Source organism: Quercus lobata, chromosome 5, assembly GCF_001633185.2.
Source record: "Quercus lobata isolate SW786 chromosome 5, ValleyOak3.0 Primary Assembly, whole genome shotgun sequence".
Classification (NCBI taxonomy): domain Eukaryota; kingdom Viridiplantae; phylum Streptophyta; class Magnoliopsida; order Fagales; family Fagaceae; genus Quercus; species Quercus lobata.
In genome coordinates, this window is record NC_044908.1 from 20624731 (window position 1) to 20650296 (window position 25566).

Genomic DNA, 25566 nt, shown 5'->3' on the forward strand with positions numbered 1-25566 from the left:
AGAACGCCTCCTCTCAATGCAAATAATCTCCTAAGAAAAGATCCTACCGTGGGGATTAATGGCTTTGAAGGGAGTCGGACCTGAATGGTTAATGCCCAAAGGGAATCCTTATTATGTTTTGGAAGAGAGCAGGATTTAAAGGGGGAGAGAGGAAAATCGACCTACTGATGCATGCCCATTGTATTATCTCTCTCTCTTTTCTTTGTTTTCTCTCTTATCTTTTTCTTTTCTTTCTCTTGTTTTCTTTTATTCCGTTCTTTTACTCCGCAAAAGTCCTCTGTCTTTCGATCCCCTGTTCAAGGCACGACAAGGGTCCTTTTATAGTGCCTGCCGTGACCAGATTTTACCACTTTGCCCCTTAACTGCCTTTGTCTAGTCTGGGCGTATTTGCCGACCACCAAAGGGTTCGTCTGTGTGCCACTCACCCTTGCCAGACAAAGGCCGGTTTGTTTCATTCGTTAGTCTGCCGTAGCACTCTTACCTGCCATAGCGTAAATGCTTTCTCTCTCTTTCCCTTAAGGCATGCACCTAACGGTTCCCCCCTCAACCTTGCCTCTTTTGGGTGGTCTGTCATCCTAGCAAGACGTACCTCCCAAAAAGGGCTTGGGCAAGGGCCGCAAAATAGGTCTTTTCCCCTCTCCCCACCACCAAACCATACCCCCCTTACCTCTTACCTCTGACCCATGACCCCACCACGTCCTATATTGACTGGGTACAGGCTGGTGGTGACTAGGTACAGGCTGGTGGTGCCTGGGTCTTGCGCGTGCTTTCCTTTTAGATATGTCCAAAAATCTGCCTGCTGCTCATGCGTTTGCCGCGGTTTGGAGCTTTGTTTGCACAGTCTGCCTTACTTCTTTGTTCTTTTACGTGGGCCGCTCTTTGTTTCCGCGCTCCACTCACTAGCTGGACTTTATTTGATGATGGGTCTTACATTTCTTTGGCCCACTCCTTGGTTTTCTTTATTTCTTGTAATATCGTTCTGTTATTCCTGCTATAACAACTTAATCCTGCTGGGCCTCTTTTAGGCCAGCTGTTTATTCCTTCTCTCAGTGGCTTGACATGGCCACTGTTTTGCTTTTACTTATGAGCTCCTATGTCCCTTTGGGCTTTCCTTTGGGCATCCACGGTCCGTTTGCTTTCTTTGGGTTTCCTTGGCCCATTTGCTAATTCCACACTCCCATGGGCTTTTTACTAACGTTATTGGGCTTTCCTGGCCCAATAACCTTATTCTCATCCTTGGGGTTTATGGGCCTGCCATAAACCCCTTACTTTCTTAGTTTGCATTTCCTTGGGCCTGTGGCGGCCCTTTCTCGCTTTTCTACCTCATACACTGCCCATGGGATGCTATTTCTTTCTTTCCGAGCTCCTTTGAGCCCACTTGCCTCTTCAAGACCCATTTGTTTATTTCCTGGGCCTGTGATCTATTATTCCTGCCGCTTGGGCCTAATAGTTTTGCTACTTACTTTGTCAATTCTTTGTTGCCCTCGTTATTGGGCTTTCTTTCTCACAAATGGCCTTCAACACCTAGTAAATACTTTGAAAACGTAGTGATCCACACACATTTTAAAATAACATGCTTAGTGATCTACACACTTTAAAATTGTTAGTGTATAGCTTAGACTAGTTTAGCCCATTGGGCTTAGTCCAGTATACTATACTTGTAGTTTACTCCTATTACTTGTACTGCACACATACCTAGCCTATATAAAACTTTCTATTGTACATTATTATATACACATCAATATATAGACTATTCAGTCTTTCTTTCTCACTTTATATTGTTAACATGGTATCAGAGTCATTCCTCTGACTTCTTGATTCCTGTGGACATCTCCAGCGTTCTTCCGCTGCTCTTACCTTCATCCAGTAGTCATTATCAGAAGCGAGTCATCGCTGTCATGCCCACAGCCCCTAAAACACTCGGATTTCGTCAGTTTTGTTGATCAAACTGCCAAAGTCAAGGCACATATTAACAGGTCTTCCGATCCCGAGCAAAACCCAACAAAGAGTTGCCAGAAACCACCTCACACACGCCCCCACGCGCCGTCTGAAGTTTCTGCCTCACGAGCACGCGCTCCACGCGCCGTCCGTCTCTCACACGCTCCTCACGCATCAGGAGTAGGACCTTCACGCGCTTCCTATGCGCCCCACGCGCCTACTTCGTTTCATGCACTGCCACGTCAGTCCTAGGGTGACGTCACACTGCCACGTCAGCACATGTCAGCATCCTGAGCCGTTGACTTTGACCAGAGCATTGACCGTTGACTTTGACCAAAGTCAAAATTTTTCAACAGGACCTGCCTTGCTCAATTTTTCGCGTAGATTTCGATTTTGGGCTCTGTTTCTGCATTTGAGGTCTCTAAATCTCATTTTTTGGCCATTTTCTTTATTGTGGCTCAACAAAATGAATGAGATATCATACGTCCTATCACCATTATGTTGGATGGTCCTACTAGCTATCATACATGGTCTCAGAATATAACTGTCTTTTTCAAGGGTTATAAACTGTGGAGATATGTAACTGGTTCAATTCCTAAGCCAATACCAAACCCTAAGTCCAAAGCCACAACTGTTGAAGAGTCTTCCAAAATTGCTGTTACAACAGATGATTATGAAGAACGCCTAGAGGAATGGGAGAGTATTCAAAGTAAGATCTTGTCTTGGTTTATCAATACCTCTATTCCTTCCATTCATAATCTTCTTCCTCGTCTTGAGACTGTTGAGGCTGCTTGGAGATTTTTGGCCGATCGCTATAATTGTACTAATGATTCAAGCTTGGAGTTTCACATTGAATCAAAACTTTATCAAATGCGCCAAGAGACAGGTCAGTTTATCTTTGATTTTTATTCTCAGACTTCTACTATGTGGGAACAACTCTCTACTGCAGATCCTCCACTAGTGTGTTCTAAGGACACTGAGCTCTTTGTCAAATATTAGAATCGCCATAAATTTATGCATTTCATGATGGGTTTATGTGAGGATTTTGAGCCTACTAGGGCTTCTCTGCTTAGCCGATCTCCTACTCCTTCTCTTGATGCTGCAGTTAAGAATCTCATTTTTGAGGAGAACTGTCGGCCTACTCATCACATGTCATCATCTGATCATGTATTGGCTACACCCTCTCCACAGCCTCCCATTACTACATTCATTGCTCCTCCATAAATAAACTCTGGGCATCCCAGCTCTCAATCTTCCAAAGGTACTCGCTGCGAGTTTTGCCATGTCAAAGGCCATGACATCTTTGTTTGTCGCAAATTGCAGAAATTTGTGCAAAAGCAGAATAAAGCTTCTCTTCCTTGGGCAGCTGCTGTATGTTCTTTAGATTCATCAGTTCCTACAGGTCCATCTTTGGCTTCCTCACTTACTACGGCTGATATTGAGGCAGTTGTTCAATAGGTTTTATCCCGCACTTCCACTGCCTTTTCTGTCACCTCAAGTAAACAACCTTGATTTTTTGATACTGCATGTTGTAACCATATGACTTCTGATGAATCCCAATTTTCTGATAAGGCACCCTTAGAACATCCAATCACCATTTACACTGCTAATGGAACTCCTATGCCTGTTAGTCATAAAGGAACAATCTCTTCTCCTTGTTTATCCCTTAGTGATATTTTTCATATTCCAAAATTATCCCTTTATTTGCTTTCTGTTGGTCAACTTTGTGAATTAGGCGTAGATCTTCTATTTACTAATCATGATGTGAATGTGTAGGATCCCCGGATGAGTCAAGTGCTTGGGACAGGCCGTAAGGTTGGTCGCATGTTTGAGGTTCATGACTTGAAAATTCCTTCACAAGTTGTTTCTGTAGCTGCTACCATTGCCACCTCACTTGATCTATGGCATGCTCGTCTTAGTCATCGATCCTTATCTCGTCTTTAGTTGTTAGCTTCTCAAGGTCATTTAGGTTCAATTCAGTTTCAAAAATTTGATTGTACTTCCTGTCATTTTGGCAAACAAACAAAATTGCCCTTTAATAAAAGTGACTCCTTTTCTTCTGCCCCTTTTGATCTTATACATTTTGATATTTGGTGTCTTGCACTTGTTCCCACTGAGGGGGATCTAAATATTTTGTCATATTTATGGATGATTTTTTTCGATATACTTGAATTTATCTGCTTCACCATAGGTCTGAACTTGTGTCTATTTACCAAACATTTCATAAAATGATTGAAACACAGTTCAATCACACCATTAAAGTCTTTCGATCAGATAATGCTCAAGAATATAATGATAAATCTTTCTTATCCTTTTTAGACAGTCATGGTACCCTGACTACTCCTCTCTTTGGGTTTTTGGTTGTGCTTGCTTTGTCTCTCTTCCTCCTCATGAACGAACAAAGCTCCAGCCTCGTACTCGTCTTTGTTGTTTCCTTGGTTATGATGTATCTCAAAAGGGGTTTTGCTGCTATGATCCCATTTCTCATCGCCTTCATGTCTCCCATCATGTTGAGTTTTGGGAACATCATCCTTTCACGAGTCTTCAACAGTTTCCTGCGTCCTCTTCCTCAGAGTCTCCCATTTTTACTGATCTTTTCCTCCCTCTCTATCCTGAACTTGTGGAGGATTCTTCAACATTGGTTGCCTCTTCAGACAACTCATCTCCGATTCTGTCCCCGGCATATAACCCGCCTGTCTTGGATCCTGTGGCACCACTCTCTCCTGAGTCTCCTGTTGGTCCTGAACTTCGTCGTTCCACTCGAGTAAACATTCCTCCCCCTTATCTCACTGATTATCACTGCTCTTTTGCTCTTGCCACCCTCTATGAACCTCACACCTATTGTGAGGCCCATACTGATCTTCTTTGGCAGCAAGCTATGAACGAAGAACTAGATGCCCTTCATAAGAATCACACTTGGGATATGGTTGATTTGCCTCCTGGTCAGTCTGTAGTAGGTTGTAGGTGGGTTTACAAGATCAAGACCAAGGCTAATGGATCTGTTGAACGATACAAGGCTCGCCTAATTGCCAAGGGCTTTACTCAGGAGTATGGCATTAACTATGAGGAAACATTTGCTTCTGTTGCTCGCCTTACATTTGTTAGATGTCTCATTGTTGTGGCTGTTGTTTGTCGTTGGCCTCTTTATCAAATGGATGTGAAAAATGCTTTCCTCAATGGAGACCTTTATGAAGAAGTATACATGTAACCACCCCCTGGCTATCCACACTCAGGCAGTCACGTTTGCCGCCTTCACCGTATTCTTTATGGCCTCAAGCAGGCTCCTCGAGCTTGGTTTGAAAAGTTTAGCTCAGTTATTGCTCAGCTTGGTTTCACTTCGAGTCCTCATGACATTGTTCTCTTTGTCCGAAGATCCTCTGGTGGTATCACTCTTATTCTTCTTTATGTTGATGATATGATTATTACTGGAGATGATTCTGCAGGTATCCGCTCTCTTCAGCACTTCCTTTGTTAACATTTTGAGATGAAAGATCTGGGCACTCTCAGCTATTTTCTTGGGCTTGAGGTTACCTCATTCTCTGATGGATACTATATTTCCCAGGCTAAATATGCTTCTAATCTTCTCTCCAAAGCCGGTATCACCGACAATAAGATTATTTCCACTCACTTAGAATACAATGCAAAACTCACACCCTTGGATGGTGAACCTATATCCGATGCTATTCGCTATCGTCAGTTGGTTGGTAGTTTGATCTATCTCACTGTTACTCGTCCAGATATTTCACATGCCGTGGGTATGGTTAGTAAGTTCATGGATGCCCCTCGTTTGGTCCACTATGCTGCTGTTCTTCGAATTCTCTGATATGTCAAATGCACACTTTATCATGGTCTCCATTACTCCTCTCGACTTTCTCTTGAGCTTCATGCTTATTCAAATGCGGACTGGGCAGGTGATCTGATTGATCGGTGCTCTGTCACAGGTTTCTGTTTCCTGTTAGGTACTTCTCTTGTCTTGTGGCGTAGCAAGAAGTAGGATGTGGTTTCCCGTTCCAGTACTGAGGCTGAGTATCGTGCCCTTGCCGACACCACTTGTGAGCTTGTTTGGCTTCGCTGGCTCTTGGCTGACATGGATGCTCCATAGCCCACTGTCACTCCTCTTTATTGTGACAATCGTAGTGCTATCTACATTGCTCATAATGATGTCTTCCATGAACGCACCAAGCACATTGAGATCGATTGCCACATCACTCGATAGCATCTCAAGAAAGGAAATCTCAAGTTGTTCTCCATCTCCTCTGCTAACCAGCCTGCTAATATTTTCACCAAGACTCACCTGCCTGGTCGTCTTTGAGATCTTATATCCAAACTCCAGTTGGCTTCCTCCTTGCCACCTCGAGTTTAAAGGGGGATGTTAGTGTAGCTTACACTAATTTAGCCCATTGGGCTTAGCCTAGTATACTGTACTTATAGTTTACTCCTATTACTTGTACTACACACATACCTAGCCTATATAAGGCTCTCTATTGTACATTATTATATACACATCAATATATAGACTATTCAGTTTTTCTCTCTCACTTTATATTGTTAACAAAAATAACATGCTTACATGCATGTGGCAAAAGTTTTTAAACCAGTCTTTTGGCAAAATATTGCTAAAATATAAGTTTATATTAGCTTTATGTGCACTGTGTGCAGTTTTTTAGCTAAATAATGAGAGACGTAAAATTCGACCCCCTTGGTGCTGAATTGCTCAGAAAAAAGGCTTCAGCACCCTTGGTGTCAATTTTGCAAGAGAGGAGAGAGAAACCAAAAGTGGCACTCATGGTGGTATTTTTGGTGCCCAAATTTGTGCCCTACTCATATGTTTGCCCATACTCGAAAATGGAAAGAGAAAAATCATACATACATAAAATTAACTATAATGTAATTTTTTTTTTGATAGGAACTATAATGTAATTGAAGATGCATATTCACATTATTTTAATATATATAAACTCCAACATAAAAAATTTACAATATATTAGTATATATTTTTTACAAAGCACATATACAATAAATTATTTTTCAATTAATATACACGAACATAATAAAAATTAGTGAGTCAAGAATCTTACTACAATTGTGACAAGTGAAGGATTGTTAGAACTATAGAGTAATACTTGCAGAAAATAAATAAACACAATCAAATAAGGATAGAGTAATGCATGGCTACAATTTCACTTAATATCTTTTTATTTGATGTGAATTTTGACAAATTCATTAATTAGTTTTCAGAAAATTAAAGATTAATAATTATGTCATCAATCAAATATTTAAATTTCAAATTTTTGTAATCTAAAATTATACATAAAAAATAAGTTTATGAATCGAATAGTAAATAATATCTGAATGATGTTAAAAATATAAAGAACATACAGTCTAATGATTATATTTTCAAATTATATATTCATGTTAATTTTTTTTTTAGTGGAAGTTGTCGTCATTAGCTACAAACTTTGTCCATCAAGTAATCAAAAGAAAAAAAAAAAGAAAAAAAGAAAAAAAAAAAGGAACAACAATACAAAATAATGAAATTCATATATAGTTAGTACCATTGCAGTTTATTATGCTAAATATCAAAACATCATTTATAATTCTTGTAATCCTAACCATAGTGAAAATCAAAAGAAACTCAAATAAAGGATTTAATAAGCTAAATTTAGAATAATAATAATAATAATCTTAATAGAAATCATACACATTTTTTTTTCTCTCTCCTCTCGCCATTTCCTGACACCAAGCAAACATACAGGCAAGGCACAAATTTGGGCAGCAAAAATGCAAAATGGCGCCACTTTTGGTTTCTCTCTCCTTCATCCTATGTCCCCTCATTTTCTCTCTTGCAAAAAATGGCACGAAGGGTGCTATTTTCTAGGCAATTCTATTGCATCTTTTCTCATTTAGCTAAAAAAATATTGTACAGTGCATATAAAGCGTTTAAACTCATATTCTGGTAGTAGTATTTTGCCAGAAGACAACTTAGATATCACAAGGAACAACAAATTAAATATGTCATTATGCTGAGATATCACTTGAACCCCAAAAACACAGTCATTTAAGTTTACATGCTCTACGTATTTAAAGGGCAGTTTTTTTTTTTTTTTTTGTTGGAGTAATAATTTAATTATGGTATTAGGTGATCGGCCCATAATTTTTTTGGGACTTTATTTATTTTGTAATTAATCATTTAAAAATATCTAATTATTTAAAGCTATCCAATTATTGTGCTTTTAAATAATTTGCATCGTATTAGGGAAAATTTTCCCTTTAAATATTGTAACATGCATGTGGCAAAAGATTTTAATTTCTTTTTTTGTCTTTTAATCAGTACACTAGGTAATCCCCGCAAATTGTGATATGCTATCTTCTTATTTTTGCTGAAATTGTGATATGCTATCTCATGACATGAGCCAAGTTTTTACAAATGCATGTATATTTTTTTTATACTCCTGGCAATATTAATAAATTAAGTTTTTAATATTCAATTAAAAAAAATATAAACATGCATGTGGCATAATTGGTCCAAATGTCAAAAAATTTAGAAATTCCAAATAGCACTAAGTTAAGTCAAATATGACGTGTCAACTAATTAGACATGCCAAATGACAGAAGTTTTGCATTATCTTTTAATTTCCTTAGATATATTAGATATTTGATTAAATTAGATTTTTTTTCAATAAAGATTGGACACATGTACAAAATATTTTACCACGTATTAAGAACTAAAAGTTCCAAACATGAAGCTCAGCAGAAGCTGCAGAACTTCACCTATATAAATATATATATATATATATATATATATTGTATTAGATTTCAATAAAGGAAACAAATTTAGAGTTACAGAAGAAGATAAGATGAGGAGAATTGTGGAAATGGTGTTGGTGCTATTTGTGCCTGTGCTTGTGCTTGCTAGTAATCCTTCCCTCTTGGTGGAGACAAGGCCAACTCATGAATGCAAAATTAGGTGTTCTGATGCAGCTTGTCTGGGAAAAACACCTCCTAAAGGGACGACTTCTTGTGTCTTGTTCTGCGTAGCTTCTCTCTCAGATGTGAAACATAATCATATTCTTCATTGTGCAGAGTCAATGCCAAAGAGTTTTGAGTCAGGTACTAAATCCATTGAGTTCGTAATTCATTCCTTTGGATAACAGTAATATATACAATTGTTTTTGTTTATTCAATTCTGATGGATGTTATTAATGCCACAGAAGCGAAAAAAGCAGAAGACTATATGGATACCTGCTTCAACTCTGGCAAGAAGAAGAAGAAGCATAATTAGCATGAGCTATACACTTGCAATAAAAGAAAGTAAAAATAATGTTGAGACTTAAGAAGCATGCTTCTAATATAAAAGTTGTGAAATGTATTTGTTTTTGCTGTGCATTCAGCTATATAGTGTCAGAAAAAATGTTATCCCCTGGTGCAACCATCATCAAATAAACAAATTTGATATAAAAATATTGGGGCAATCAAAAAAAAAAAAAAAGTGTCTTGATGTTGAAGGAATGATGTACCAAAATTTGACGCGAACAAAACTAAAACTTTATGCAAAAAGAAAATTGGAGAATGCAAAAATTAATTATTGGAGAAATTCCTTAGAGAAATTTTATTGGAAAATGATCTTTTCATATAAATCCTCTAATTTCCTTTATTTTTTAATTAAAGTGTAAGATATGCAACATTTAAAAAATCTAATAGTCTTAAAAGATCTACATAAACTACACAAAATCAAATAAATATCACGTTTGGCTAAATGATTGAAAGGAATGGAAGAAATTAAATAGAAGAGGATCTTATTTTATCCCAATTTTATTAATCAACCACGTTATAAACTTTCTCCATAAAAGTACAATACTATATATGCTTATATACATTACAACTTAACCATAATTCTTGTTGGTGGGATATTGGGATTGTAAAAAGCCAATATGATTGTGAAGTTAGGGTAGCCACAGCACAAACTTGGCTCAATACTTCTCAAAAAAAAAAAACTTGGCTCAATAAAAAGTACGTTGATATCTGTTTGTTTATAAACAAGCCAAACTTAATTGAGCTATACATTTAGTTTTTAAACTTTTGTGTAATAAATACCACGTAAAAGAAGAAAGGTTCATGAACATGCTTGTGAGCAATAGGGCTCAAGAAAAAACAAGCCGACTTTAGACTTATTTATGAGCTTGGTAATAAGCTTGATATAGGTTTAAAAAAAAAGGGCCCGGTTAATGGGTGCCCTTAGGGAATTAGTTAATGGACAATTTTAGAAAAGTTTTGATACCACTTTTATGAGAAATATAAAAAACTACCAAAAAAATCAATTACATTTTTTTCCCTATAAAAGGTTTCTAAAAATATTGTATAAACCAATTCTCTTAGGGTATCCGTTAATTTTTCCTAAAAATAGACTCATATCTTATTAAGATTTTAATTAATTGGGAGTTGGAACTCGTCCAAACCATGTTGAGCTCGATAATATGTTTAATATAGGCTTGATAATGTACTTATGTTGGATCTCAAGTTCAAGAGTTTAGTATTAAGCTTGAGCTCTTCGACTATAAATTAAGTCGAGCCAAGACTCAAGTTTTTGGACTTTTTGATGAACTTGAGTTCAAACATTGTTTTGTAGTCTTGGTTTGAGCTTGTGCCAAATTTGAACATTTTACTTTATTTATCGAGCTGAACTCGAACATCCAATACTTAACAAAGTTTGACTCCATTACAACCCTATTTGCCCCCTTCTCCACCCTTGACTCTGAAGCTGCTAATTTGGTAGTTCTAGAATCTGCCCCCCTCCACGCCAAGATCAGTCACTTCTTTTATTTTATTTTCTTTTTATAAGAAAACTATAACTTCATTGAAACAAAGATAAAAATGATACATCATGAGTCAAAGTAGGCTCAACCATGTGCAGGTTTTCCTCTATCCAAGTTATATAAGAAACAACGTTCTTGGCATATTGAGCCAAAATATGAGCTAGGTGATTGTCTTGTCTCTCTTTACATGAGAAAAAATACCCTTCTGAATTCATACAGCTTTTGGCGAATTCCTTCAATAATGTTGGCAATAACCACAGGTGGGTCACTAGATCCCATCAAAGCATAAATGAAAAGTTGTGAATCACTCTCCTTAACTATATCACGAATACCCACGTCTCATGCAACTTGAACACCCTCCTCCATAGCCTTAGCTTCGGTCTCAAGTGATCCCAAAGACACACAAAGGCTTTTGCTCAACGTGGCCTCTACTCTCCTTGCAAAGTCACGAACAAGCACACCAATTCCCACTGTCTAAGATTGAGCAAAGGTCGCACCATCAACATTAACTTTGAAACACAGATCCATCGGTGGCTGCCAATGCTCAATTTCATCATGGACAAGCATAGCTAATTTAAAGTTTGCCTTTTGGAACTCTTCTAGTAAATACCGAGCCTTCTACAAAATGGCTGAAGCTTGAGGTCTTGCCTTGCCAAGCCTCAACTCGTTCCTAGTGAACCATAAGCACCAAGCAACTATACAAACCAACCCCAATAGCTCGTCACCTACTTGATACTCGAACTTAAGATGCCACAAGAAATCTTGAAACTTCTGGAACTTGTGAACCCCATCACCAACCATGTCAAAACAAATACTAGACAAATCCCAAACTTCGCAGGCTACATCACATCCCCAAAAAACATGGCCACTATTTTCAATAGCATCTCCACAAGCCTCACATATAGGAGAATCAAGAACTTTTCTTTAACAAAGGTTGGCTTTGGTAGGCAGAATATCCTTACTTGCCCTCCAAGCAAATGATTTTACCTTGTTAGGTACATTAAGCCTCCAAATGGTCTTCCAAAAGAGCTTATGAGTTTGGGTGTTAGATGCCTCACTAGTTGTGGCACTATCTTCCAAATGACATTGCTAGTTTATAGGCACTCTTGACCGTGAACATTCCTTTGGGCATGTAATCCCACACCAAACGGTCACTAGTGAGTCTAGAACTTAAAGGGATGCTTAGTGTGCATTTGGCTACAAATTAAAAGGCTAGCTTATTTTACTATTCAGCTTATTTTTGTTACCATTCATGAACCTCATTGCACCTTTTGATATTATTCATGAGTCCTACTATACTATTTCAGCTAACTTTTACCTTTATCTACAGTACTTTCAGCAAAAAATTTTTAATTTCAGAAAAATAAGCAGATCCCAAATAGACCCTTAGAATAGCCTCTACATCCTATGGAGCAAAAAATTGTTCAATCATATCTGTTCTTCAAGCTACTGTGTAAGGATCTATGAACATAGAGAGCTTCACATTTGTTGGTACCATAATAGGTCAGGAGGTAAGCCAAAAGATGGAAGGTTGGTTCAACCATTTGTCATTGCACACGTTGATGGACTGGCCATTGCCCACCTGCCAATGAATATCATGTTGAACCATTGATTGTGTAGACATAATGCTCCTCCAAGTATGAGATGGATTGTTCCCTAATTGAGCCGAAAGAAAATCCCCATTAGGAAAATAATGAGACTTTAGCACTCTGTGGACTAAGGAATTCATACAATTCTACAATCGCCATCCTTGCTTCGCTAATAAAGTAAGGTTGAAGGCTTTAAGATCTCGAAAACCCAAGCCACACTCGTCCTTGGGTATACACATTTTGTCCCAACTCATCCAAGCCATCTTATTTTTCTCATTGGATTGACCCCACCAAAATTTACGGACCAAGGTTATCATTTCCTCACAAATTACATTTGGGAGCTTAAAAACACTCATAGTATATGTCGGGATTGCTTGTGCAACCGTCTTGATAATAATAACCTTTCCAACATTAGATAGTAATTTCTCCTTCCACCTTGATAGTTTATGATTCAATCGCTCTATTAATTGATGGAAAGTATTGCGCTTATTTTATTCCACCAACGAAGAAAGGCCAAGGTATTTTTCATGCTTCTTGATTATTTCTGCTCCAAATTGGTTCTTTATGTTATCTTGTATGGCCTGGGGGGTGTTGCAATTGAAAATTAAGGATGTTTTCTCACGGTTCAATTGTTGACCTGAGGCTTGCTCATACTTGTGCATAATAGAAATCAGATTGGAACATTCATCTATTGTAACTTGATAAAAAGTCAAACTATCATCTACAAAAAAGAGATGAGAGATCTTTGGCCCCCTAGCACATGTTGCCACTCCCTTTAATATTCCATGTTCGACTGACTTTCGAAGAAGTGCAGATAAGCCTTCTGGACACAATAAAAGCAAATATGGGACAAGGGATCCCCTTGGCGCAAAACCCTAATGGGGGTTATATTGCCTCGGGCTTTACCATTAATTTTTACAGCATATGTAATAGAGTGAACACATCTCATCATAATTTCTACGTAATGCATATGAAAACCCATCTTCAACATAATTTTTTTCAGACACCCCCACTCAACCCTATCGTAAGCCTTACTCATATCTAGTTTAAGAGCCATCTACCCCACCTTTCCCTTTTTTTTTTTCTTTTTTTTTGTGTGTGGCTAATATGATGCATCGTTTCAAAATCAACTAGAACGTTATCAGTAATAAGACAGTTATTCATAAAAGCACTTTGGTTCTCACTAATGATCTGAGGGAATAAGACCTTCAACCTATTTGCTAAAACCTTTGAGGCAAGCTTAGAGACCATATTACTAAGGCTAATGGGTGTAAGAAAATCAAGAACAACATGTGTAACACAATTACCCACTAATGATCAATAATGTTGACAAAAAAGAGGTGACATACCATCAGGACCATGTGCTTTCTTTGGGTGTATTTGCTACATTATGTTGCATGTTATGCTTCTTTTTTTTGTAGTCATATGTGTCGTTTTTGTTTCAACATTAGAATTCAACCGCCGGACGTTTATATGCTTCCCGATATTAGGTTTTATTTTATTATTATTTTATTAATCCAAAAAAAAAATAAAAATAAAACCTAATATTGGGAAGCATATAAACGACCAGTCGTTGACTTCTAATGTTGAAACAAAAACGACACATATGACTACATGAGATATGGTCGTATAGTAGAATCTAGTATTAAATAATTAACGGTCGCCTGACCGTTTTCGTGAACAAAACGACCTCGTTTCAAAAAGACAACACCGAGAAACTCTACTCTCACTCTCTCACCCTTCTCTATCTACAAGCTCTCTCTCCACTCTCAACAATGTCTCATCAGACCCAAACAATGTAGCAAACGCTTCCATTTTTGCAATGGCTTTTCTTCAATCTCATTTCTCCTCTTCTTGTTTCGCACTATCAAAAACTCGCACAAAGCCCCCAAAACTCTCGTTTTCCCACAAATACCCTCGCATTTCCTCCAATCTCCAAACCTTACCCCCAGACGACGACGACGATAATTACAACAAAACCAAGCTCAATTTCCTCAAGCTCTCCATAACTCTCACTGTAATCTCCGCCTCTCTCTCTCACTCTCAACCCTCTCTCGCCGCCGCAGCCGTCAAAAAGCGCTCCTCCAAGAAAACGACGTCGTCGAAGAAACCCGAAGCTTTGTCTCCTCAAGAGCTCAAATCCTGGTCCCATGGCCTCCCAACAGTGTCGAATCGAATTCCGTACACCGAGCTCTTGGAATTGAGCAAGCAAGGGAAGCTCAAGCATGTGATTAAGCCGAGTAATAGTAGTTTAAAGAACCGGGCCGAACCGGTTCTTGTGGTTTTGGATGATTCTAGGGTTTTCAGGACGGTTTTGCCGAGTTTGGACGGTGATAGATCGTTTTGGAAATGTTGGGAGGAGTCGAAGTTGGATTCGCTTTGCGTGAACGCGTACACGCCGCCGGTGAAGAATCCGGAGGTTCCGGAGCCGTATTTAGGGTTTTTGGCGCGCGCGCCGGTGCTTTTGTTGAAGGTTTTGAGTCCGGCGGCGAAGCCGAAGAAGGAGTCGAAGAGAGCGGCGGAGTTGAGGCAGATGAGGGAGGAGATGAAGAGGCAGAATAAGGAGGAGTTGGAGGAGATGAGGAAGGAGAGGGAGATGATGGAGAAGGCGATTCGAGTGCAGAAGAAAGAGGAGGCGAGGAAGAGGAAGATGGAGGAGAGGAAGAGGAGACACGTCGCGTCGTTGCAAGAGGCGAGGAGGAATTACGAGGACATGGCGGATATGTGGGCGAGGTTGGCTCAGGATTCGAATGTGGCGACAGCGTTAGGACTCGTCTTCTTCGTGATATTTTACCAGACGGTGGTGCTTAATTATAGGAAGCAGAAGAAGGATTATGAGGATAGGTTGAAGATTGAGAAGGCGGAGGCGGAGGAGAGGAAGAAAATGAGGGAATTGGAGAGGGAAATGGAGGGGATTGAGGGCGAAGACGAGGAGGATGAGGAGAGTGGGCAAGGGAGAGGTGAGCAGAATCCGTATTTGAAAATGGCAATGCAGTTTATGAAGTCGGGGGCTCGGGTTAGGCGAGCGCATAATAAGAGGCTGCCGCAGTATTTGGAGAGAGGTGTGGATGTGAAGTTCACGGATGTTGCGGGGCTTGGGAAAATACGGCTCGAGCTTGAGGAGATTGTGAAGTTTTTCACTCACGGGGAAATGTATAGGAGAAGAGGAGTGAAGATACCAGGTTTGGTTTTGCATGAACTCTACTAAGCTAATTTGATATTGCTAGTTGGAAGTATCTCTACTTGTTTACCATTTGTTCAATATTTTGTGTAAATGCTTGAATGGGAGAGCTTTATAGGATGTTACACACTATGTTTGGCATGCATAGCAGATGAATCACTGTTCTTTCATCTCCTAGTGGTGAGGTTATCTATACAGATTAATTTCTTCTTAGAATACTGAGATTGGAAGCATAGATACTTTATAAATTCAATTTGAAACCCTTTAATTTTCACAAGAAAATTGCTTCGATGATTCCTAAAGAGTCATCTTGACAATGGGCTACTGTAAAGCAAAACTTAATATTTACTGGCTGGTGAGTGGAAGGGAGAAATCTGGAATGAAGATTATAGTATTTAAGCCTATCATGCCTCCTAGAAAATCTCCAATATTTTACCTTGAGAATGCTTGTTTAGAACCCCAATTACGGTTTATTATCAATTTTTAAACAAGTTAACAATTTAAGCCCAATATGTGCATGGAAATAAACTAAAACAGTAAGCAACCCAACAATCTCACCGTTGACAAACAATGTGGTGACGGAGAGAAAACCCCAACTAGGTAAAAACTTTCCGGGTCTAGCCAGTAATGAATCCACTAGTGAAAATGGTTGCAGTACATAGTATGTGGGATTTTAAACATTTTAAATGGGGGTAGAGTGGAGATAGGGATTGAACTTAAGACCTCTTGCTTTGAAACCATGTTAAATTACTAATTTTCCCAAAACCTTAAGTTATTAGGATATAGTGGATTTAATCATTTAACCACATAATTCTAACACATATCAACTCACATAACTAGCAAGTGACTTCGTCGAGTCCTTTTTTCTCACTAGTTCACTGGATTCTGCAAGTTGAGTCGACAATTGCAAGCCACCAGGTCTTCTTGGATTTGTGGGATTGCTCTGTGATTTCTATCACCAATACTCAACCAAAGATCACTAAAAGGTGATATAGAGCGTTAATATAATCTCCTCTCAAAGTTATGTGAATTTAGAGAGAGTGAAAAATAGAGGCTACAAGGTTTTTCTCTCTAAGGGAGTGGGTAGCTCTCTTCTTCATCTCAGAAATAGGGTGTGAAAAGTTAAAACGTAGGTTTTTTTAATTATTTTTTATATACAAGATAGAAATTCTATTCTAACCTAATCTAAGTGTATATGTGTATGAGTCTCCTTTCTGGAGACTTGAACCTCGGCTCTTGCTCCCCACACTCCACAAGTACTTATACTTGTGGAGTGACCATCGCATACTTGTGGAGTGACCATCGCACCAAGGGTGTGCAGTGGTGAAAATGTAGGTTTTATAAGACGACAAAAGGGGTAAATGGGTAATTGTATAGGAACAATGGAGAAATAAAACCAACTGATTTCTCTATAGTGGAAAACTCTGTCTAAATATTTTCCACTTCAATTGTAATCTGCCTGACACCATAACTTCGCATGAGCAAAATTCCAGAACATGTAGATCAGCTCTTGAACTTCTTGTCTCCAGTGCAAATACAACTCAAAATGGATGCAATAGATGGCAATATGCAAATACAATTAAAATCGTCTGGTGGAATTTTTCCAATACAAAATGTCCTAACATAACTATATCCTTGCCTTGTGCTGAATTTGGTCTAAATATCAACAAATAGTATTAATGTGATTTTTAATTTCATTTGCTGTTTGTGAAAAATACTTTTGCTGCCGAGCTTCAAATCAGGCCAATTTGTTAGTCAATTATGCTGTATCATTTTCACATCCCCAACCTTTTCCTTTTCTCCTTCCCATCACCTTTGCAACTTCTCCAACTTGAGATTAGTTACTTATTTAATTCCTGCTAGTGCAGAAATTTTTATTGTTCGTATATGACCGGAATATCTTGTAGGGCTTCTTCTCGTTTTTTGTCACAGAAATTTTTGCTTATTCCTTCTTGGTAATTTGGGTGACCATTCAACTACTCATCCATCTATGCATTCTTATATGGCTGTTTTAGTCATCTACTCACCATTGAGTTCCATCTTCCCAGTGCTCCTAATTCTAGCGAAGAGACATCTTATCCATCTTCCCTGTCAGACTATATATTAAGTACTGTATATGCATGCAGTTCTAATAAATAATCAAGATCTAGTGCAGGCTTTTTTGTTCCTTGTATACACACCCTATAAGCACAGGAGTTTTTTTGGAGGCCTAGCTTGGCTGATAGTTTGTTGGGGTTTTACTGAAGACCTGATTCTAGTTTTTGAAGGGATTGAGTGGCCATTGCTCAAATGAAGTTCACTTTCTCATTAGCGTTTATACCTCCATTTTCTGTTCATTTAGTTTTTTTTTTTAACCCCCCTTCTATGCCAATGTTACTTCTTGCTAGCTTTTAGGGTTCATGTCTTTCTATATGTCTAATGTACATGGATGGCGCCCTGTAGATTTTTTTAATATATATATATATATATATATAAATGCATAAAAAGAAATATGAGTTTTTTCCTAGGTTTGGCAAATTCTTTACCTGCTTCTCCGTCTTATAGAACCTCAAATTTTCCTTTAACAAAAATTTTTCCTTTATTTTTTCTTCCTTCTCGAAAGGACCTTGGTGATTTAAGCCTCTACACAATTTCTAGAGATATCAATTCATGTTTTTTTTTTCTTACTGTTTGGTCTGGCCATTCCCTGCTTTTAAAGATCTTTTAATTCTCTAGTAGTATGTTAATAAAATTTTTCGTTACCTATCAAAAAAAAAAAAAAAAAAAAAATCTCTAGTAGTATGTCTTTGATGTAAAGGATTTACCCTGGAGATGTTCATGGCTTATTTTATGTTGAATTGGTTTCTTAATCAGGTGGGATACTTCTTTGTGGTCCACCTGGTGTGGGGAAGACTTTACTGGCAAAAGCTGTGGCTGGTGAGGCAGGTGTCAACTTCTTCTCAATTTCAGCCTCTCAGTTTGTGGAAATATATGTTGGTGTTGGTGCATCTCGTGTCCGAGCACTATACCAAGAAGCAAGAGAAAATGTAGGTGTTCTCTTTAGCTATTCTGTTGAATCTTTTATTTATCTTGTGATTTTTTTCTTTCCTTTTTTGATCGGTTATTTGCACACGCACCCAATGTGTCTTGAAACCATGACCTCACCCTCCACCTAGCACTTATAAGGGGAGGAGGTGCTAGTTGAGCTAGAGCTCATTGGCTTTTCTTTTGAATTGCCTTCTTTATAAATGGTTTGGTCATTGGCACTAGTTTCCAGTAATATTCTTGGTATCAAGTGCTGACATATTGCTTAAATCTTCCTTTTCCTTTGCTATTTTCAAACAGATAGCTGTTATATTAATAAAATACCACTTCTTTCTCAATAATTATTTTTTTCTTAATTATGTTTGCATTTCTCATGACACTTGTCTGTTTTCTCGGTGCTCAATTTTCTTATCAGGGATGCATAAAGTATTACACATGGTTACCTTTGTTTTGTTTTGCATAGGCTCCATCTGTTGTCTTCATTGTATGCCACTTCTTTCTCAATAGTTATTTTTTTTCTCAATTATGTTTTCCTTTCTCATGACACTTGTCTGTTTTCTCAGTGCTCAATGTCCTCATCAGATATGCATAATTTATAACACATATCTTTTTTTTGTTTTGCATAGGCTCCATCTGTTGTCTTCATTGATGAGCTGGATGCTGTTGGAAGGGAGCGTGGTTTGATTAAGGGTTCTGGTGGACAAGAACGTGATGCTACCCTTAATCAGGTTGGTCAAGGTGTATTTCATTTCAGTACTTATGTACTGTTTTTTTTGTGTGTGATTCTCAGTGCTGTGTATGCTCCAGCTCCTTGTCTGCTTGGATGGATTTGAAGGAAGAGGAGAAGTGATCACCATTGCTTCAACGAATAGACCAGATATTCTAGATCCAGCCCTTGTCAGACCTGGACGGTTTGATCGAAAGATATATATCCCTAAGCCTGGTCTTATAGGTCGCATAGAAATTTTGAAGGTAGTACTTCCTAATCTTCATTTTTATATACATATTAAATCCTGTATTTATGGAATTGTAAGACTGCCATTTTGAAATTTCATTTCAATATTCTTACACTCATAATTACCGATTTTATAGTTCTTTAGTTTGTTACCATTTCCTAATTATAGGTTCATGCTCGTAAAAAATCTATGGCTGAAGATGTGGACTATATGGCTGTTGCTAGTATGACCGATGGCATGGTTGGTGCAGAGCTAGCCAACATAGTTGAGGTTGCTGCTATAAATATGATGCGTGATGGAAGGACCGAGGTAGTGCCGCTTTTTTTAAACATTGAAGTTTATTTGTTTCAATAATAATTTTTATTTGGCATAGAATGCACTTGCACTAAAATGAATGTGAATTTATGGATGTAATCTTAAACTGTCCTAACTCCTAACTAGGTAAGAATTTGATAGCAATGCATGTAGAAAAGACGCTTCTTCAGTAAATAGTGCCTTAGTAACATGTATTAGAAAAATCAGCTGGATACTCTTTTAGAGAAATATCTTGCATTCAAATTTCTTATTCCTTTAAATTCAAAATTTCCATACTATTTATGAGTTCACAACATTTCTTATACATATCATGATTCATGTGAATGATTTATTAATTTATTAATTTATTTTTCTGAAAAAAAAAAAAAAGGTGTGGGGTGGGGGGGACCAATTGTGACCATAGTAGCCCCTACCTGCTGAGGAACCAATAGAAAAGAGACCTAGACAAACTCATGAGCTGGAAAGCATGGTGTGCCGATTGGATTGTCGCATCTGAGTCCGATACGCACGGACGCGCCGTGCGGCCGTGGATGTGGCTGCTTGCGTGTCCATGACGATTTTTTTTTTCTTTGTTTTCCGATTCAGGCCGATACGGTCCAAAACGGGCTGAAACAGGCCTCGAATTGGTCTGATATGGGCCAAAATAAGTGTTTTTAAAAAAAAAATTAAAAATTTTGTCAAAACACACTGTTTTGACATCCTAGTTTAAAGAAATAACCCTAAACTCATCTCAAATTGGTATATGTTTACCATTATATGAAAAAATATTATATGTTTACCATTATCTACTATTGCTCTTAAATTGGTATATGTTTACCATCATGTGAAAAAAATATGCTTAGCAATGTATAGAAAATAAAATTAAAAATATATTTAATAATTTATTAATAAACGTATCCCGCCGCACTTGCATCCTACTTTTTCAAAAATTGCCAAGTTGCCGCACCGCACCCGAACCCGAACTCGCACCTGTGCTTCCTAGCTCATGAGTGGGGATTTGCAGGCTCTACCTGAAACATGTTCAATCATTACCTGCTCTTAGCCCACCAAGGTCTTAGTAGCATTAGGCAGTGGGGCATCCTTTTGTGAACCAAACATCGCATCCTCAAGGGTTCAAACTCAAGACGTTGACTCCAACCAAACCACATAAGAGTTACTCTTTGCCACTCAACAACTCACCCCTGGTGGAATGTGAACAAAGTTATTGTAAAGGGCAAACCTTTAAAATTTGAATGTGTTTCTTAAGAATTTTTTTAATACTTCTGACTTTCTTCTCATCCTTGTTTTTCTCTTTTAGAATTGGTTCATCATTGTATTTTGATAGCTTTTTGTAATTCTCCCTGAGTACACCCCTGGTGTACTTAGTTTATTTATTTACTATTATTAATAAATATTTTCGTTACTTATCAAAAAAAAAAAAAAAAAAAAAAAAACTAAAGTGCTTATTGCATTTGTGCAGATTACCACTGATGACTTGTTGCAAGCTGCACAAATGGAAGAGAGAGGAATGCTAGATAGAAAGGAGAGAAGCCCTGAGACATGGAAGCAAGTAGCCATAAATGAAGCAGCCATGGCTGTTGTAGCTGTGAACTTTCCTGATCTTAAGAATATTGAGTTTGTATGGTCCTTAAACCCAAGCTTGTTCACTATTTTCTGGTGTATAATGTGTAGCAGCATTTATTTACATCTTTTTTGTTCATGTGGTCAGATCTGGGACTAGTTTAACTCGTTGATATTTTATGTTAATCTTAGACCTGTATCAGATGTGGGACTAGTTTAACTCATTTATTACCACTTATTATTTGTCATGACAGTTTTAGATTTTTATAAATACTTTTGTATCAGTTAGTGTAAATTAGGTCATTATTGTGTAGTGACAAATTGATAATAATTTTAGTGCATATGAAAATCTTAACGAGTTGCCCTACATCATGTTTCGTCTTGAACTCAACAGCCACTAGAAAAGCAGTTGTGTATATATTACACGCATCCACACACATATGTATATGCATAGACATATTGTGGTTTCAGTCACTAATCTAGTGTCTTGTTGGATGGCTTTGGTTGCAACACAAACCTAATATCCTAACTCTGCTCTCTATCATCTTCTTCTTTGTGTTTTTCCCCCTAACATATTTAATAATATAAACCAAAGTAGAGTGAGTTTGAAGCCAAAAAAAACCAAAAAAATAAAAACAAGAAGAGATTGACGGTAGAGAATTCATTTTTAAGCTTATATATAGCTGGGGAAGAAGAATCTTTATAATTAATAGAAAACTGATGTCGAAAGGATTGGGGCCGAGGTAGCAAGGAAAGCAGCATTGATTTGATTCAGATCATCATCATGGATGGAGCAGTGGCAAAGTTGTCTTACACAGCCAAACCTAGGACTTTGGTAATAGGGTTTCATAGGTGAGTTGATGGCTGTGTTTGAGTTAATTGTCTCTGTGAAGTAGAACCAAAAAATGATTTATTGTCTGTGGGAGCTAGCGTCATATTTTGCATCTCAGTGGAAATCTCAATTGTCATTGGATTGATCAACTTAAAATTTTTAACCCGTCTACATCTTTGCTCTTGTTTCTGCAAATTTATTATCCATTATGTGGTTCTTGCTCTACCGTATGAAAGTTCCTGTTACTTGTGTAGCAATGACTGCAAGTTTATTGACAGTTTCTTGTGCTGCTGCAGGTCACAATTGCTCCTAGAGCTGGTAGGGAATTGGGCTATGTTCGAATGAAAATGGATCCTATAAAATTTAATGAAGGAATGCTTACGTATGTATTCCTCTATATCCCATAGTTTTTCTATTTTCCATCCTTATGAAATTGTGTTGATGGAGTATCAAATATTTCAAAGCATTCATCGGTAATATATTTCTGGGATCAGTTCAATATTGTACTGCCCTTCAATGAGTTTGTTGCCTAGTTTATTTATTTATATTTTCACAGCCTTAGTTGCTTGTCGAAATTAGATTAGGAACCATGTTTTTCTCTTTTCATTATATTTGACTCTTATTTCCAACTGCATGCAGTAGACAATCCCTCCTGGACCACATCACTGTTCAACTAGCTCCACGTGCAGCTGATGAGATTTGGTATGGGGAAGGTCAGGTAAGAAAACCTTTAATTGTTTCTGACTTGCTCTAAAGTCGTTTTCTTTGAAGCATGATATTTATTTGTAAGTATTTATCTTGCTTCTCCCTTCTGATTGTGATGGCTGTGGAATCAAGAAAGTAATGGACTCAGCATGAAAACTATGGTAACCAGCATAATTAAAAAATAATTAATTTCTCAAGTTATATGGCTTCTGTCAGAATCAGAAAATACATCAATTGTAGGATGGGGTCATTTCATAGATTTTTATCCTTATTTGATTTATTTTGCAAATATTCTGGTTGAGCCCCATTGCATTATTGATATTCTCTTGCATTCTAAAATTACAACTTGCATCCTGCAATGTATTGTGCAAAGAAAGGTTCACTCTTTGGCTTGTTGTGGGACTTATGTATTGCTTAAAGAGTTCTAGATGTTTGCAGATACATTTTCATTTTCATATTCTGGATTCTATGGTCCATGTTGATCTAGTCAATAACACTTCTAATTTCTCCAGTTGAGTACGATATGGGCAGAAACGGCAGACAATGCTAGGTCAGCAGCACGGACCTTTGTTCTTGGTGGTCTCTCTGAGAAAAATCATGGATTATCTGAATTCTGGGTTGCAGATCGGATTAACGTAATAGATTCTTTCTTTATTTTTCCAATTTCTACTTGTGGTTCTTAATTTTAGTTTGGCATCAATTATGATTTCTCTGTGAATTCGAAATTCTTTTGGAGTTGATGAGGCTTCTATTTACTTTGTGAACTTCACTTTATATTTGTAAATATTCCTGTAGCTAACAAATCAAAGTGCAAGAAGAGAAAAGTGGAGAATTATTGCCCTTCAAAAACTTATTTATTTAATGTGAGGGGTTCTTTTTTGGAGATATAAAAGCCACATAGTTAGATTAAAACCGTTTAAATAAAAATTGTAAGACAATCTCAAGTATCTAATACCTTTATTCAGGTAATGGAAAATGTGTTTACCTTTTAGCAATAATGTGGTTATGACTGAATTCCTAATGCATTCTAATGCTCATTTTAAATTCAGGAAATTGATGTTGAGGCATTGCGGATTGTCAACGTGTGTTATGAACGTGCAAAAGAGGTATAAAGTGCTTATTACCTAACACTTTTTTTGGGGGTATCCTTATGTGAACAAAGTTATGATCCATTGTTTTCCATTCAGATTCTGAAGCAGAACCAAAAGCTTATGGATGCTGTGGTCAATGAACTTGTTCAAAAGAAAAGTTTAACCAAACAAGAATTCTCACACCTAGTCGAGTTGCATGGTTCCCTCAAGCCGATGCCACCTAGTATACTTGACATCCGGACTGCAAGACGAACGCAGTTCCAGGAAATGATGATGAAACAAAATAAAGTTATTGTAGACAGCAAAGTATGAGCAAGGTGCCAAGAGAATATCTGTTAGGCCTTTGATCTCGGAGCAACATGCAAGTCAGATTGGTAGCTGTTGGATTGAAGAACAGTCATTAAATCACTATCTGTCTGTTGGTTGTCTTGTGCATCCATTGATCATAAACAAAGTACTCAGGCATGCGAGGATTAAATCTGAGAGAATTTTGATACCACATTACCACACTAACGCCATAATCCTTTTTCTTTTCCAACCATTTGCAATGTACATTGTCTTCCCAGTTCTATATTTGAATCTTGTCCATCTGAATCTGTAGAACAGAAAGGTTAGAGCTTCAGTGCAATCATTTTGTAATTTTATATTTTTGTTTTCTTATCCGAAATTTCTTGTCTTTTTATTGATGTTGAGGAGAAGCATTTACAATTATTATATATTCTTATGATACCGGCAGAAAGGACACTTCACCAATAGGATATCTAGGAAGAATCCAGAATAGCGAAAATTATCTGTATCTTAACTCTTAAGAGACTATGACATTAGAATTTTTCCTAAGGATGAAATTAACATTTCCATAGTAGATTTTGATTTGAAATTCAACTTAAATTATGACCTGCTCTATCTGAATAAGAAGAGACAATAAGACAAAAATATTTATTTGGTTTTGAATTTGATTTATCCAATAAGCTTGGCAGTGTACCGGTCTGCATTACAATAGTGTCTACCTCTAAAAAAAAAAAAAAAAAAAAAGTGTAGTCCCTACTTTGTGATCAAGAATTACAATTCATCTTCACCGTCTTCGCTAAGTCCAGTAATGAAGTAACTCTTTACACGTGTAATGCTAAAGAAACAATTTTTTTTTCCTTAAGTTATGGAACTGATAAATTATTATAATTATTGCAATATCTGTTAACTAGACCACCACAGATATCATTCGTATTTTGCATCGATTATAATAGAACATTTCAAAAAATCATATAATAATAATAGAAATAATAAAAGTTGGGTTCTAGAATCCATCATTGCACCAACTTTCTATTTTCTATTTGTGAGTAGTGATAAGTGATTAAACTCTCATTAATTATTAAATTAACTAGCCTCATCACACACGCATCGTGTGCAATGAAGCTTTCTTTTTTAGTATTATAATTTTTCACACATTCTAATTTGAGATATACATTTTTTTTCCAACAAGAATTGTGCATTAAGGTTAGCAACAAAAAATGAACAAATGCATGCATGAACATATAATTTCAATGTTTATTAATTATTAAATTAAT

At 37.3% G+C, this 25566-nt stretch overlaps 1 protein-coding gene across 1 annotated transcript; it reads left to right on the forward strand.

The window, feature by feature from the left end:
* The first annotated feature begins 14036 nt into the window (after positions 1 to 14036).
* Positions 14037 to 24722, forward strand: LOC115989678 (probable inactive ATP-dependent zinc metalloprotease FTSHI 2, chloroplastic). The gene is made up of 11 exons (XM_031113489.1): positions 14037 to 15522; positions 18375 to 18547; positions 19172 to 19273; positions 19353 to 19517; positions 19670 to 19810; positions 21276 to 21434; positions 22505 to 22590; positions 22848 to 22926; positions 23426 to 23548; positions 23963 to 24019; positions 24101 to 24722. Exons 1-11 carry the CDS (start codon positions 14163 to 14165, stop codon positions 24314 to 24316), a joined length of 2661 nt encoding a protein of 886 aa, XP_030969349.1. The 5' UTR covers positions 14037 to 14162; the 3' UTR covers positions 24317 to 24722.
* The last annotated feature ends 844 nt before the right edge of the window (positions 24723 to 25566 follow it).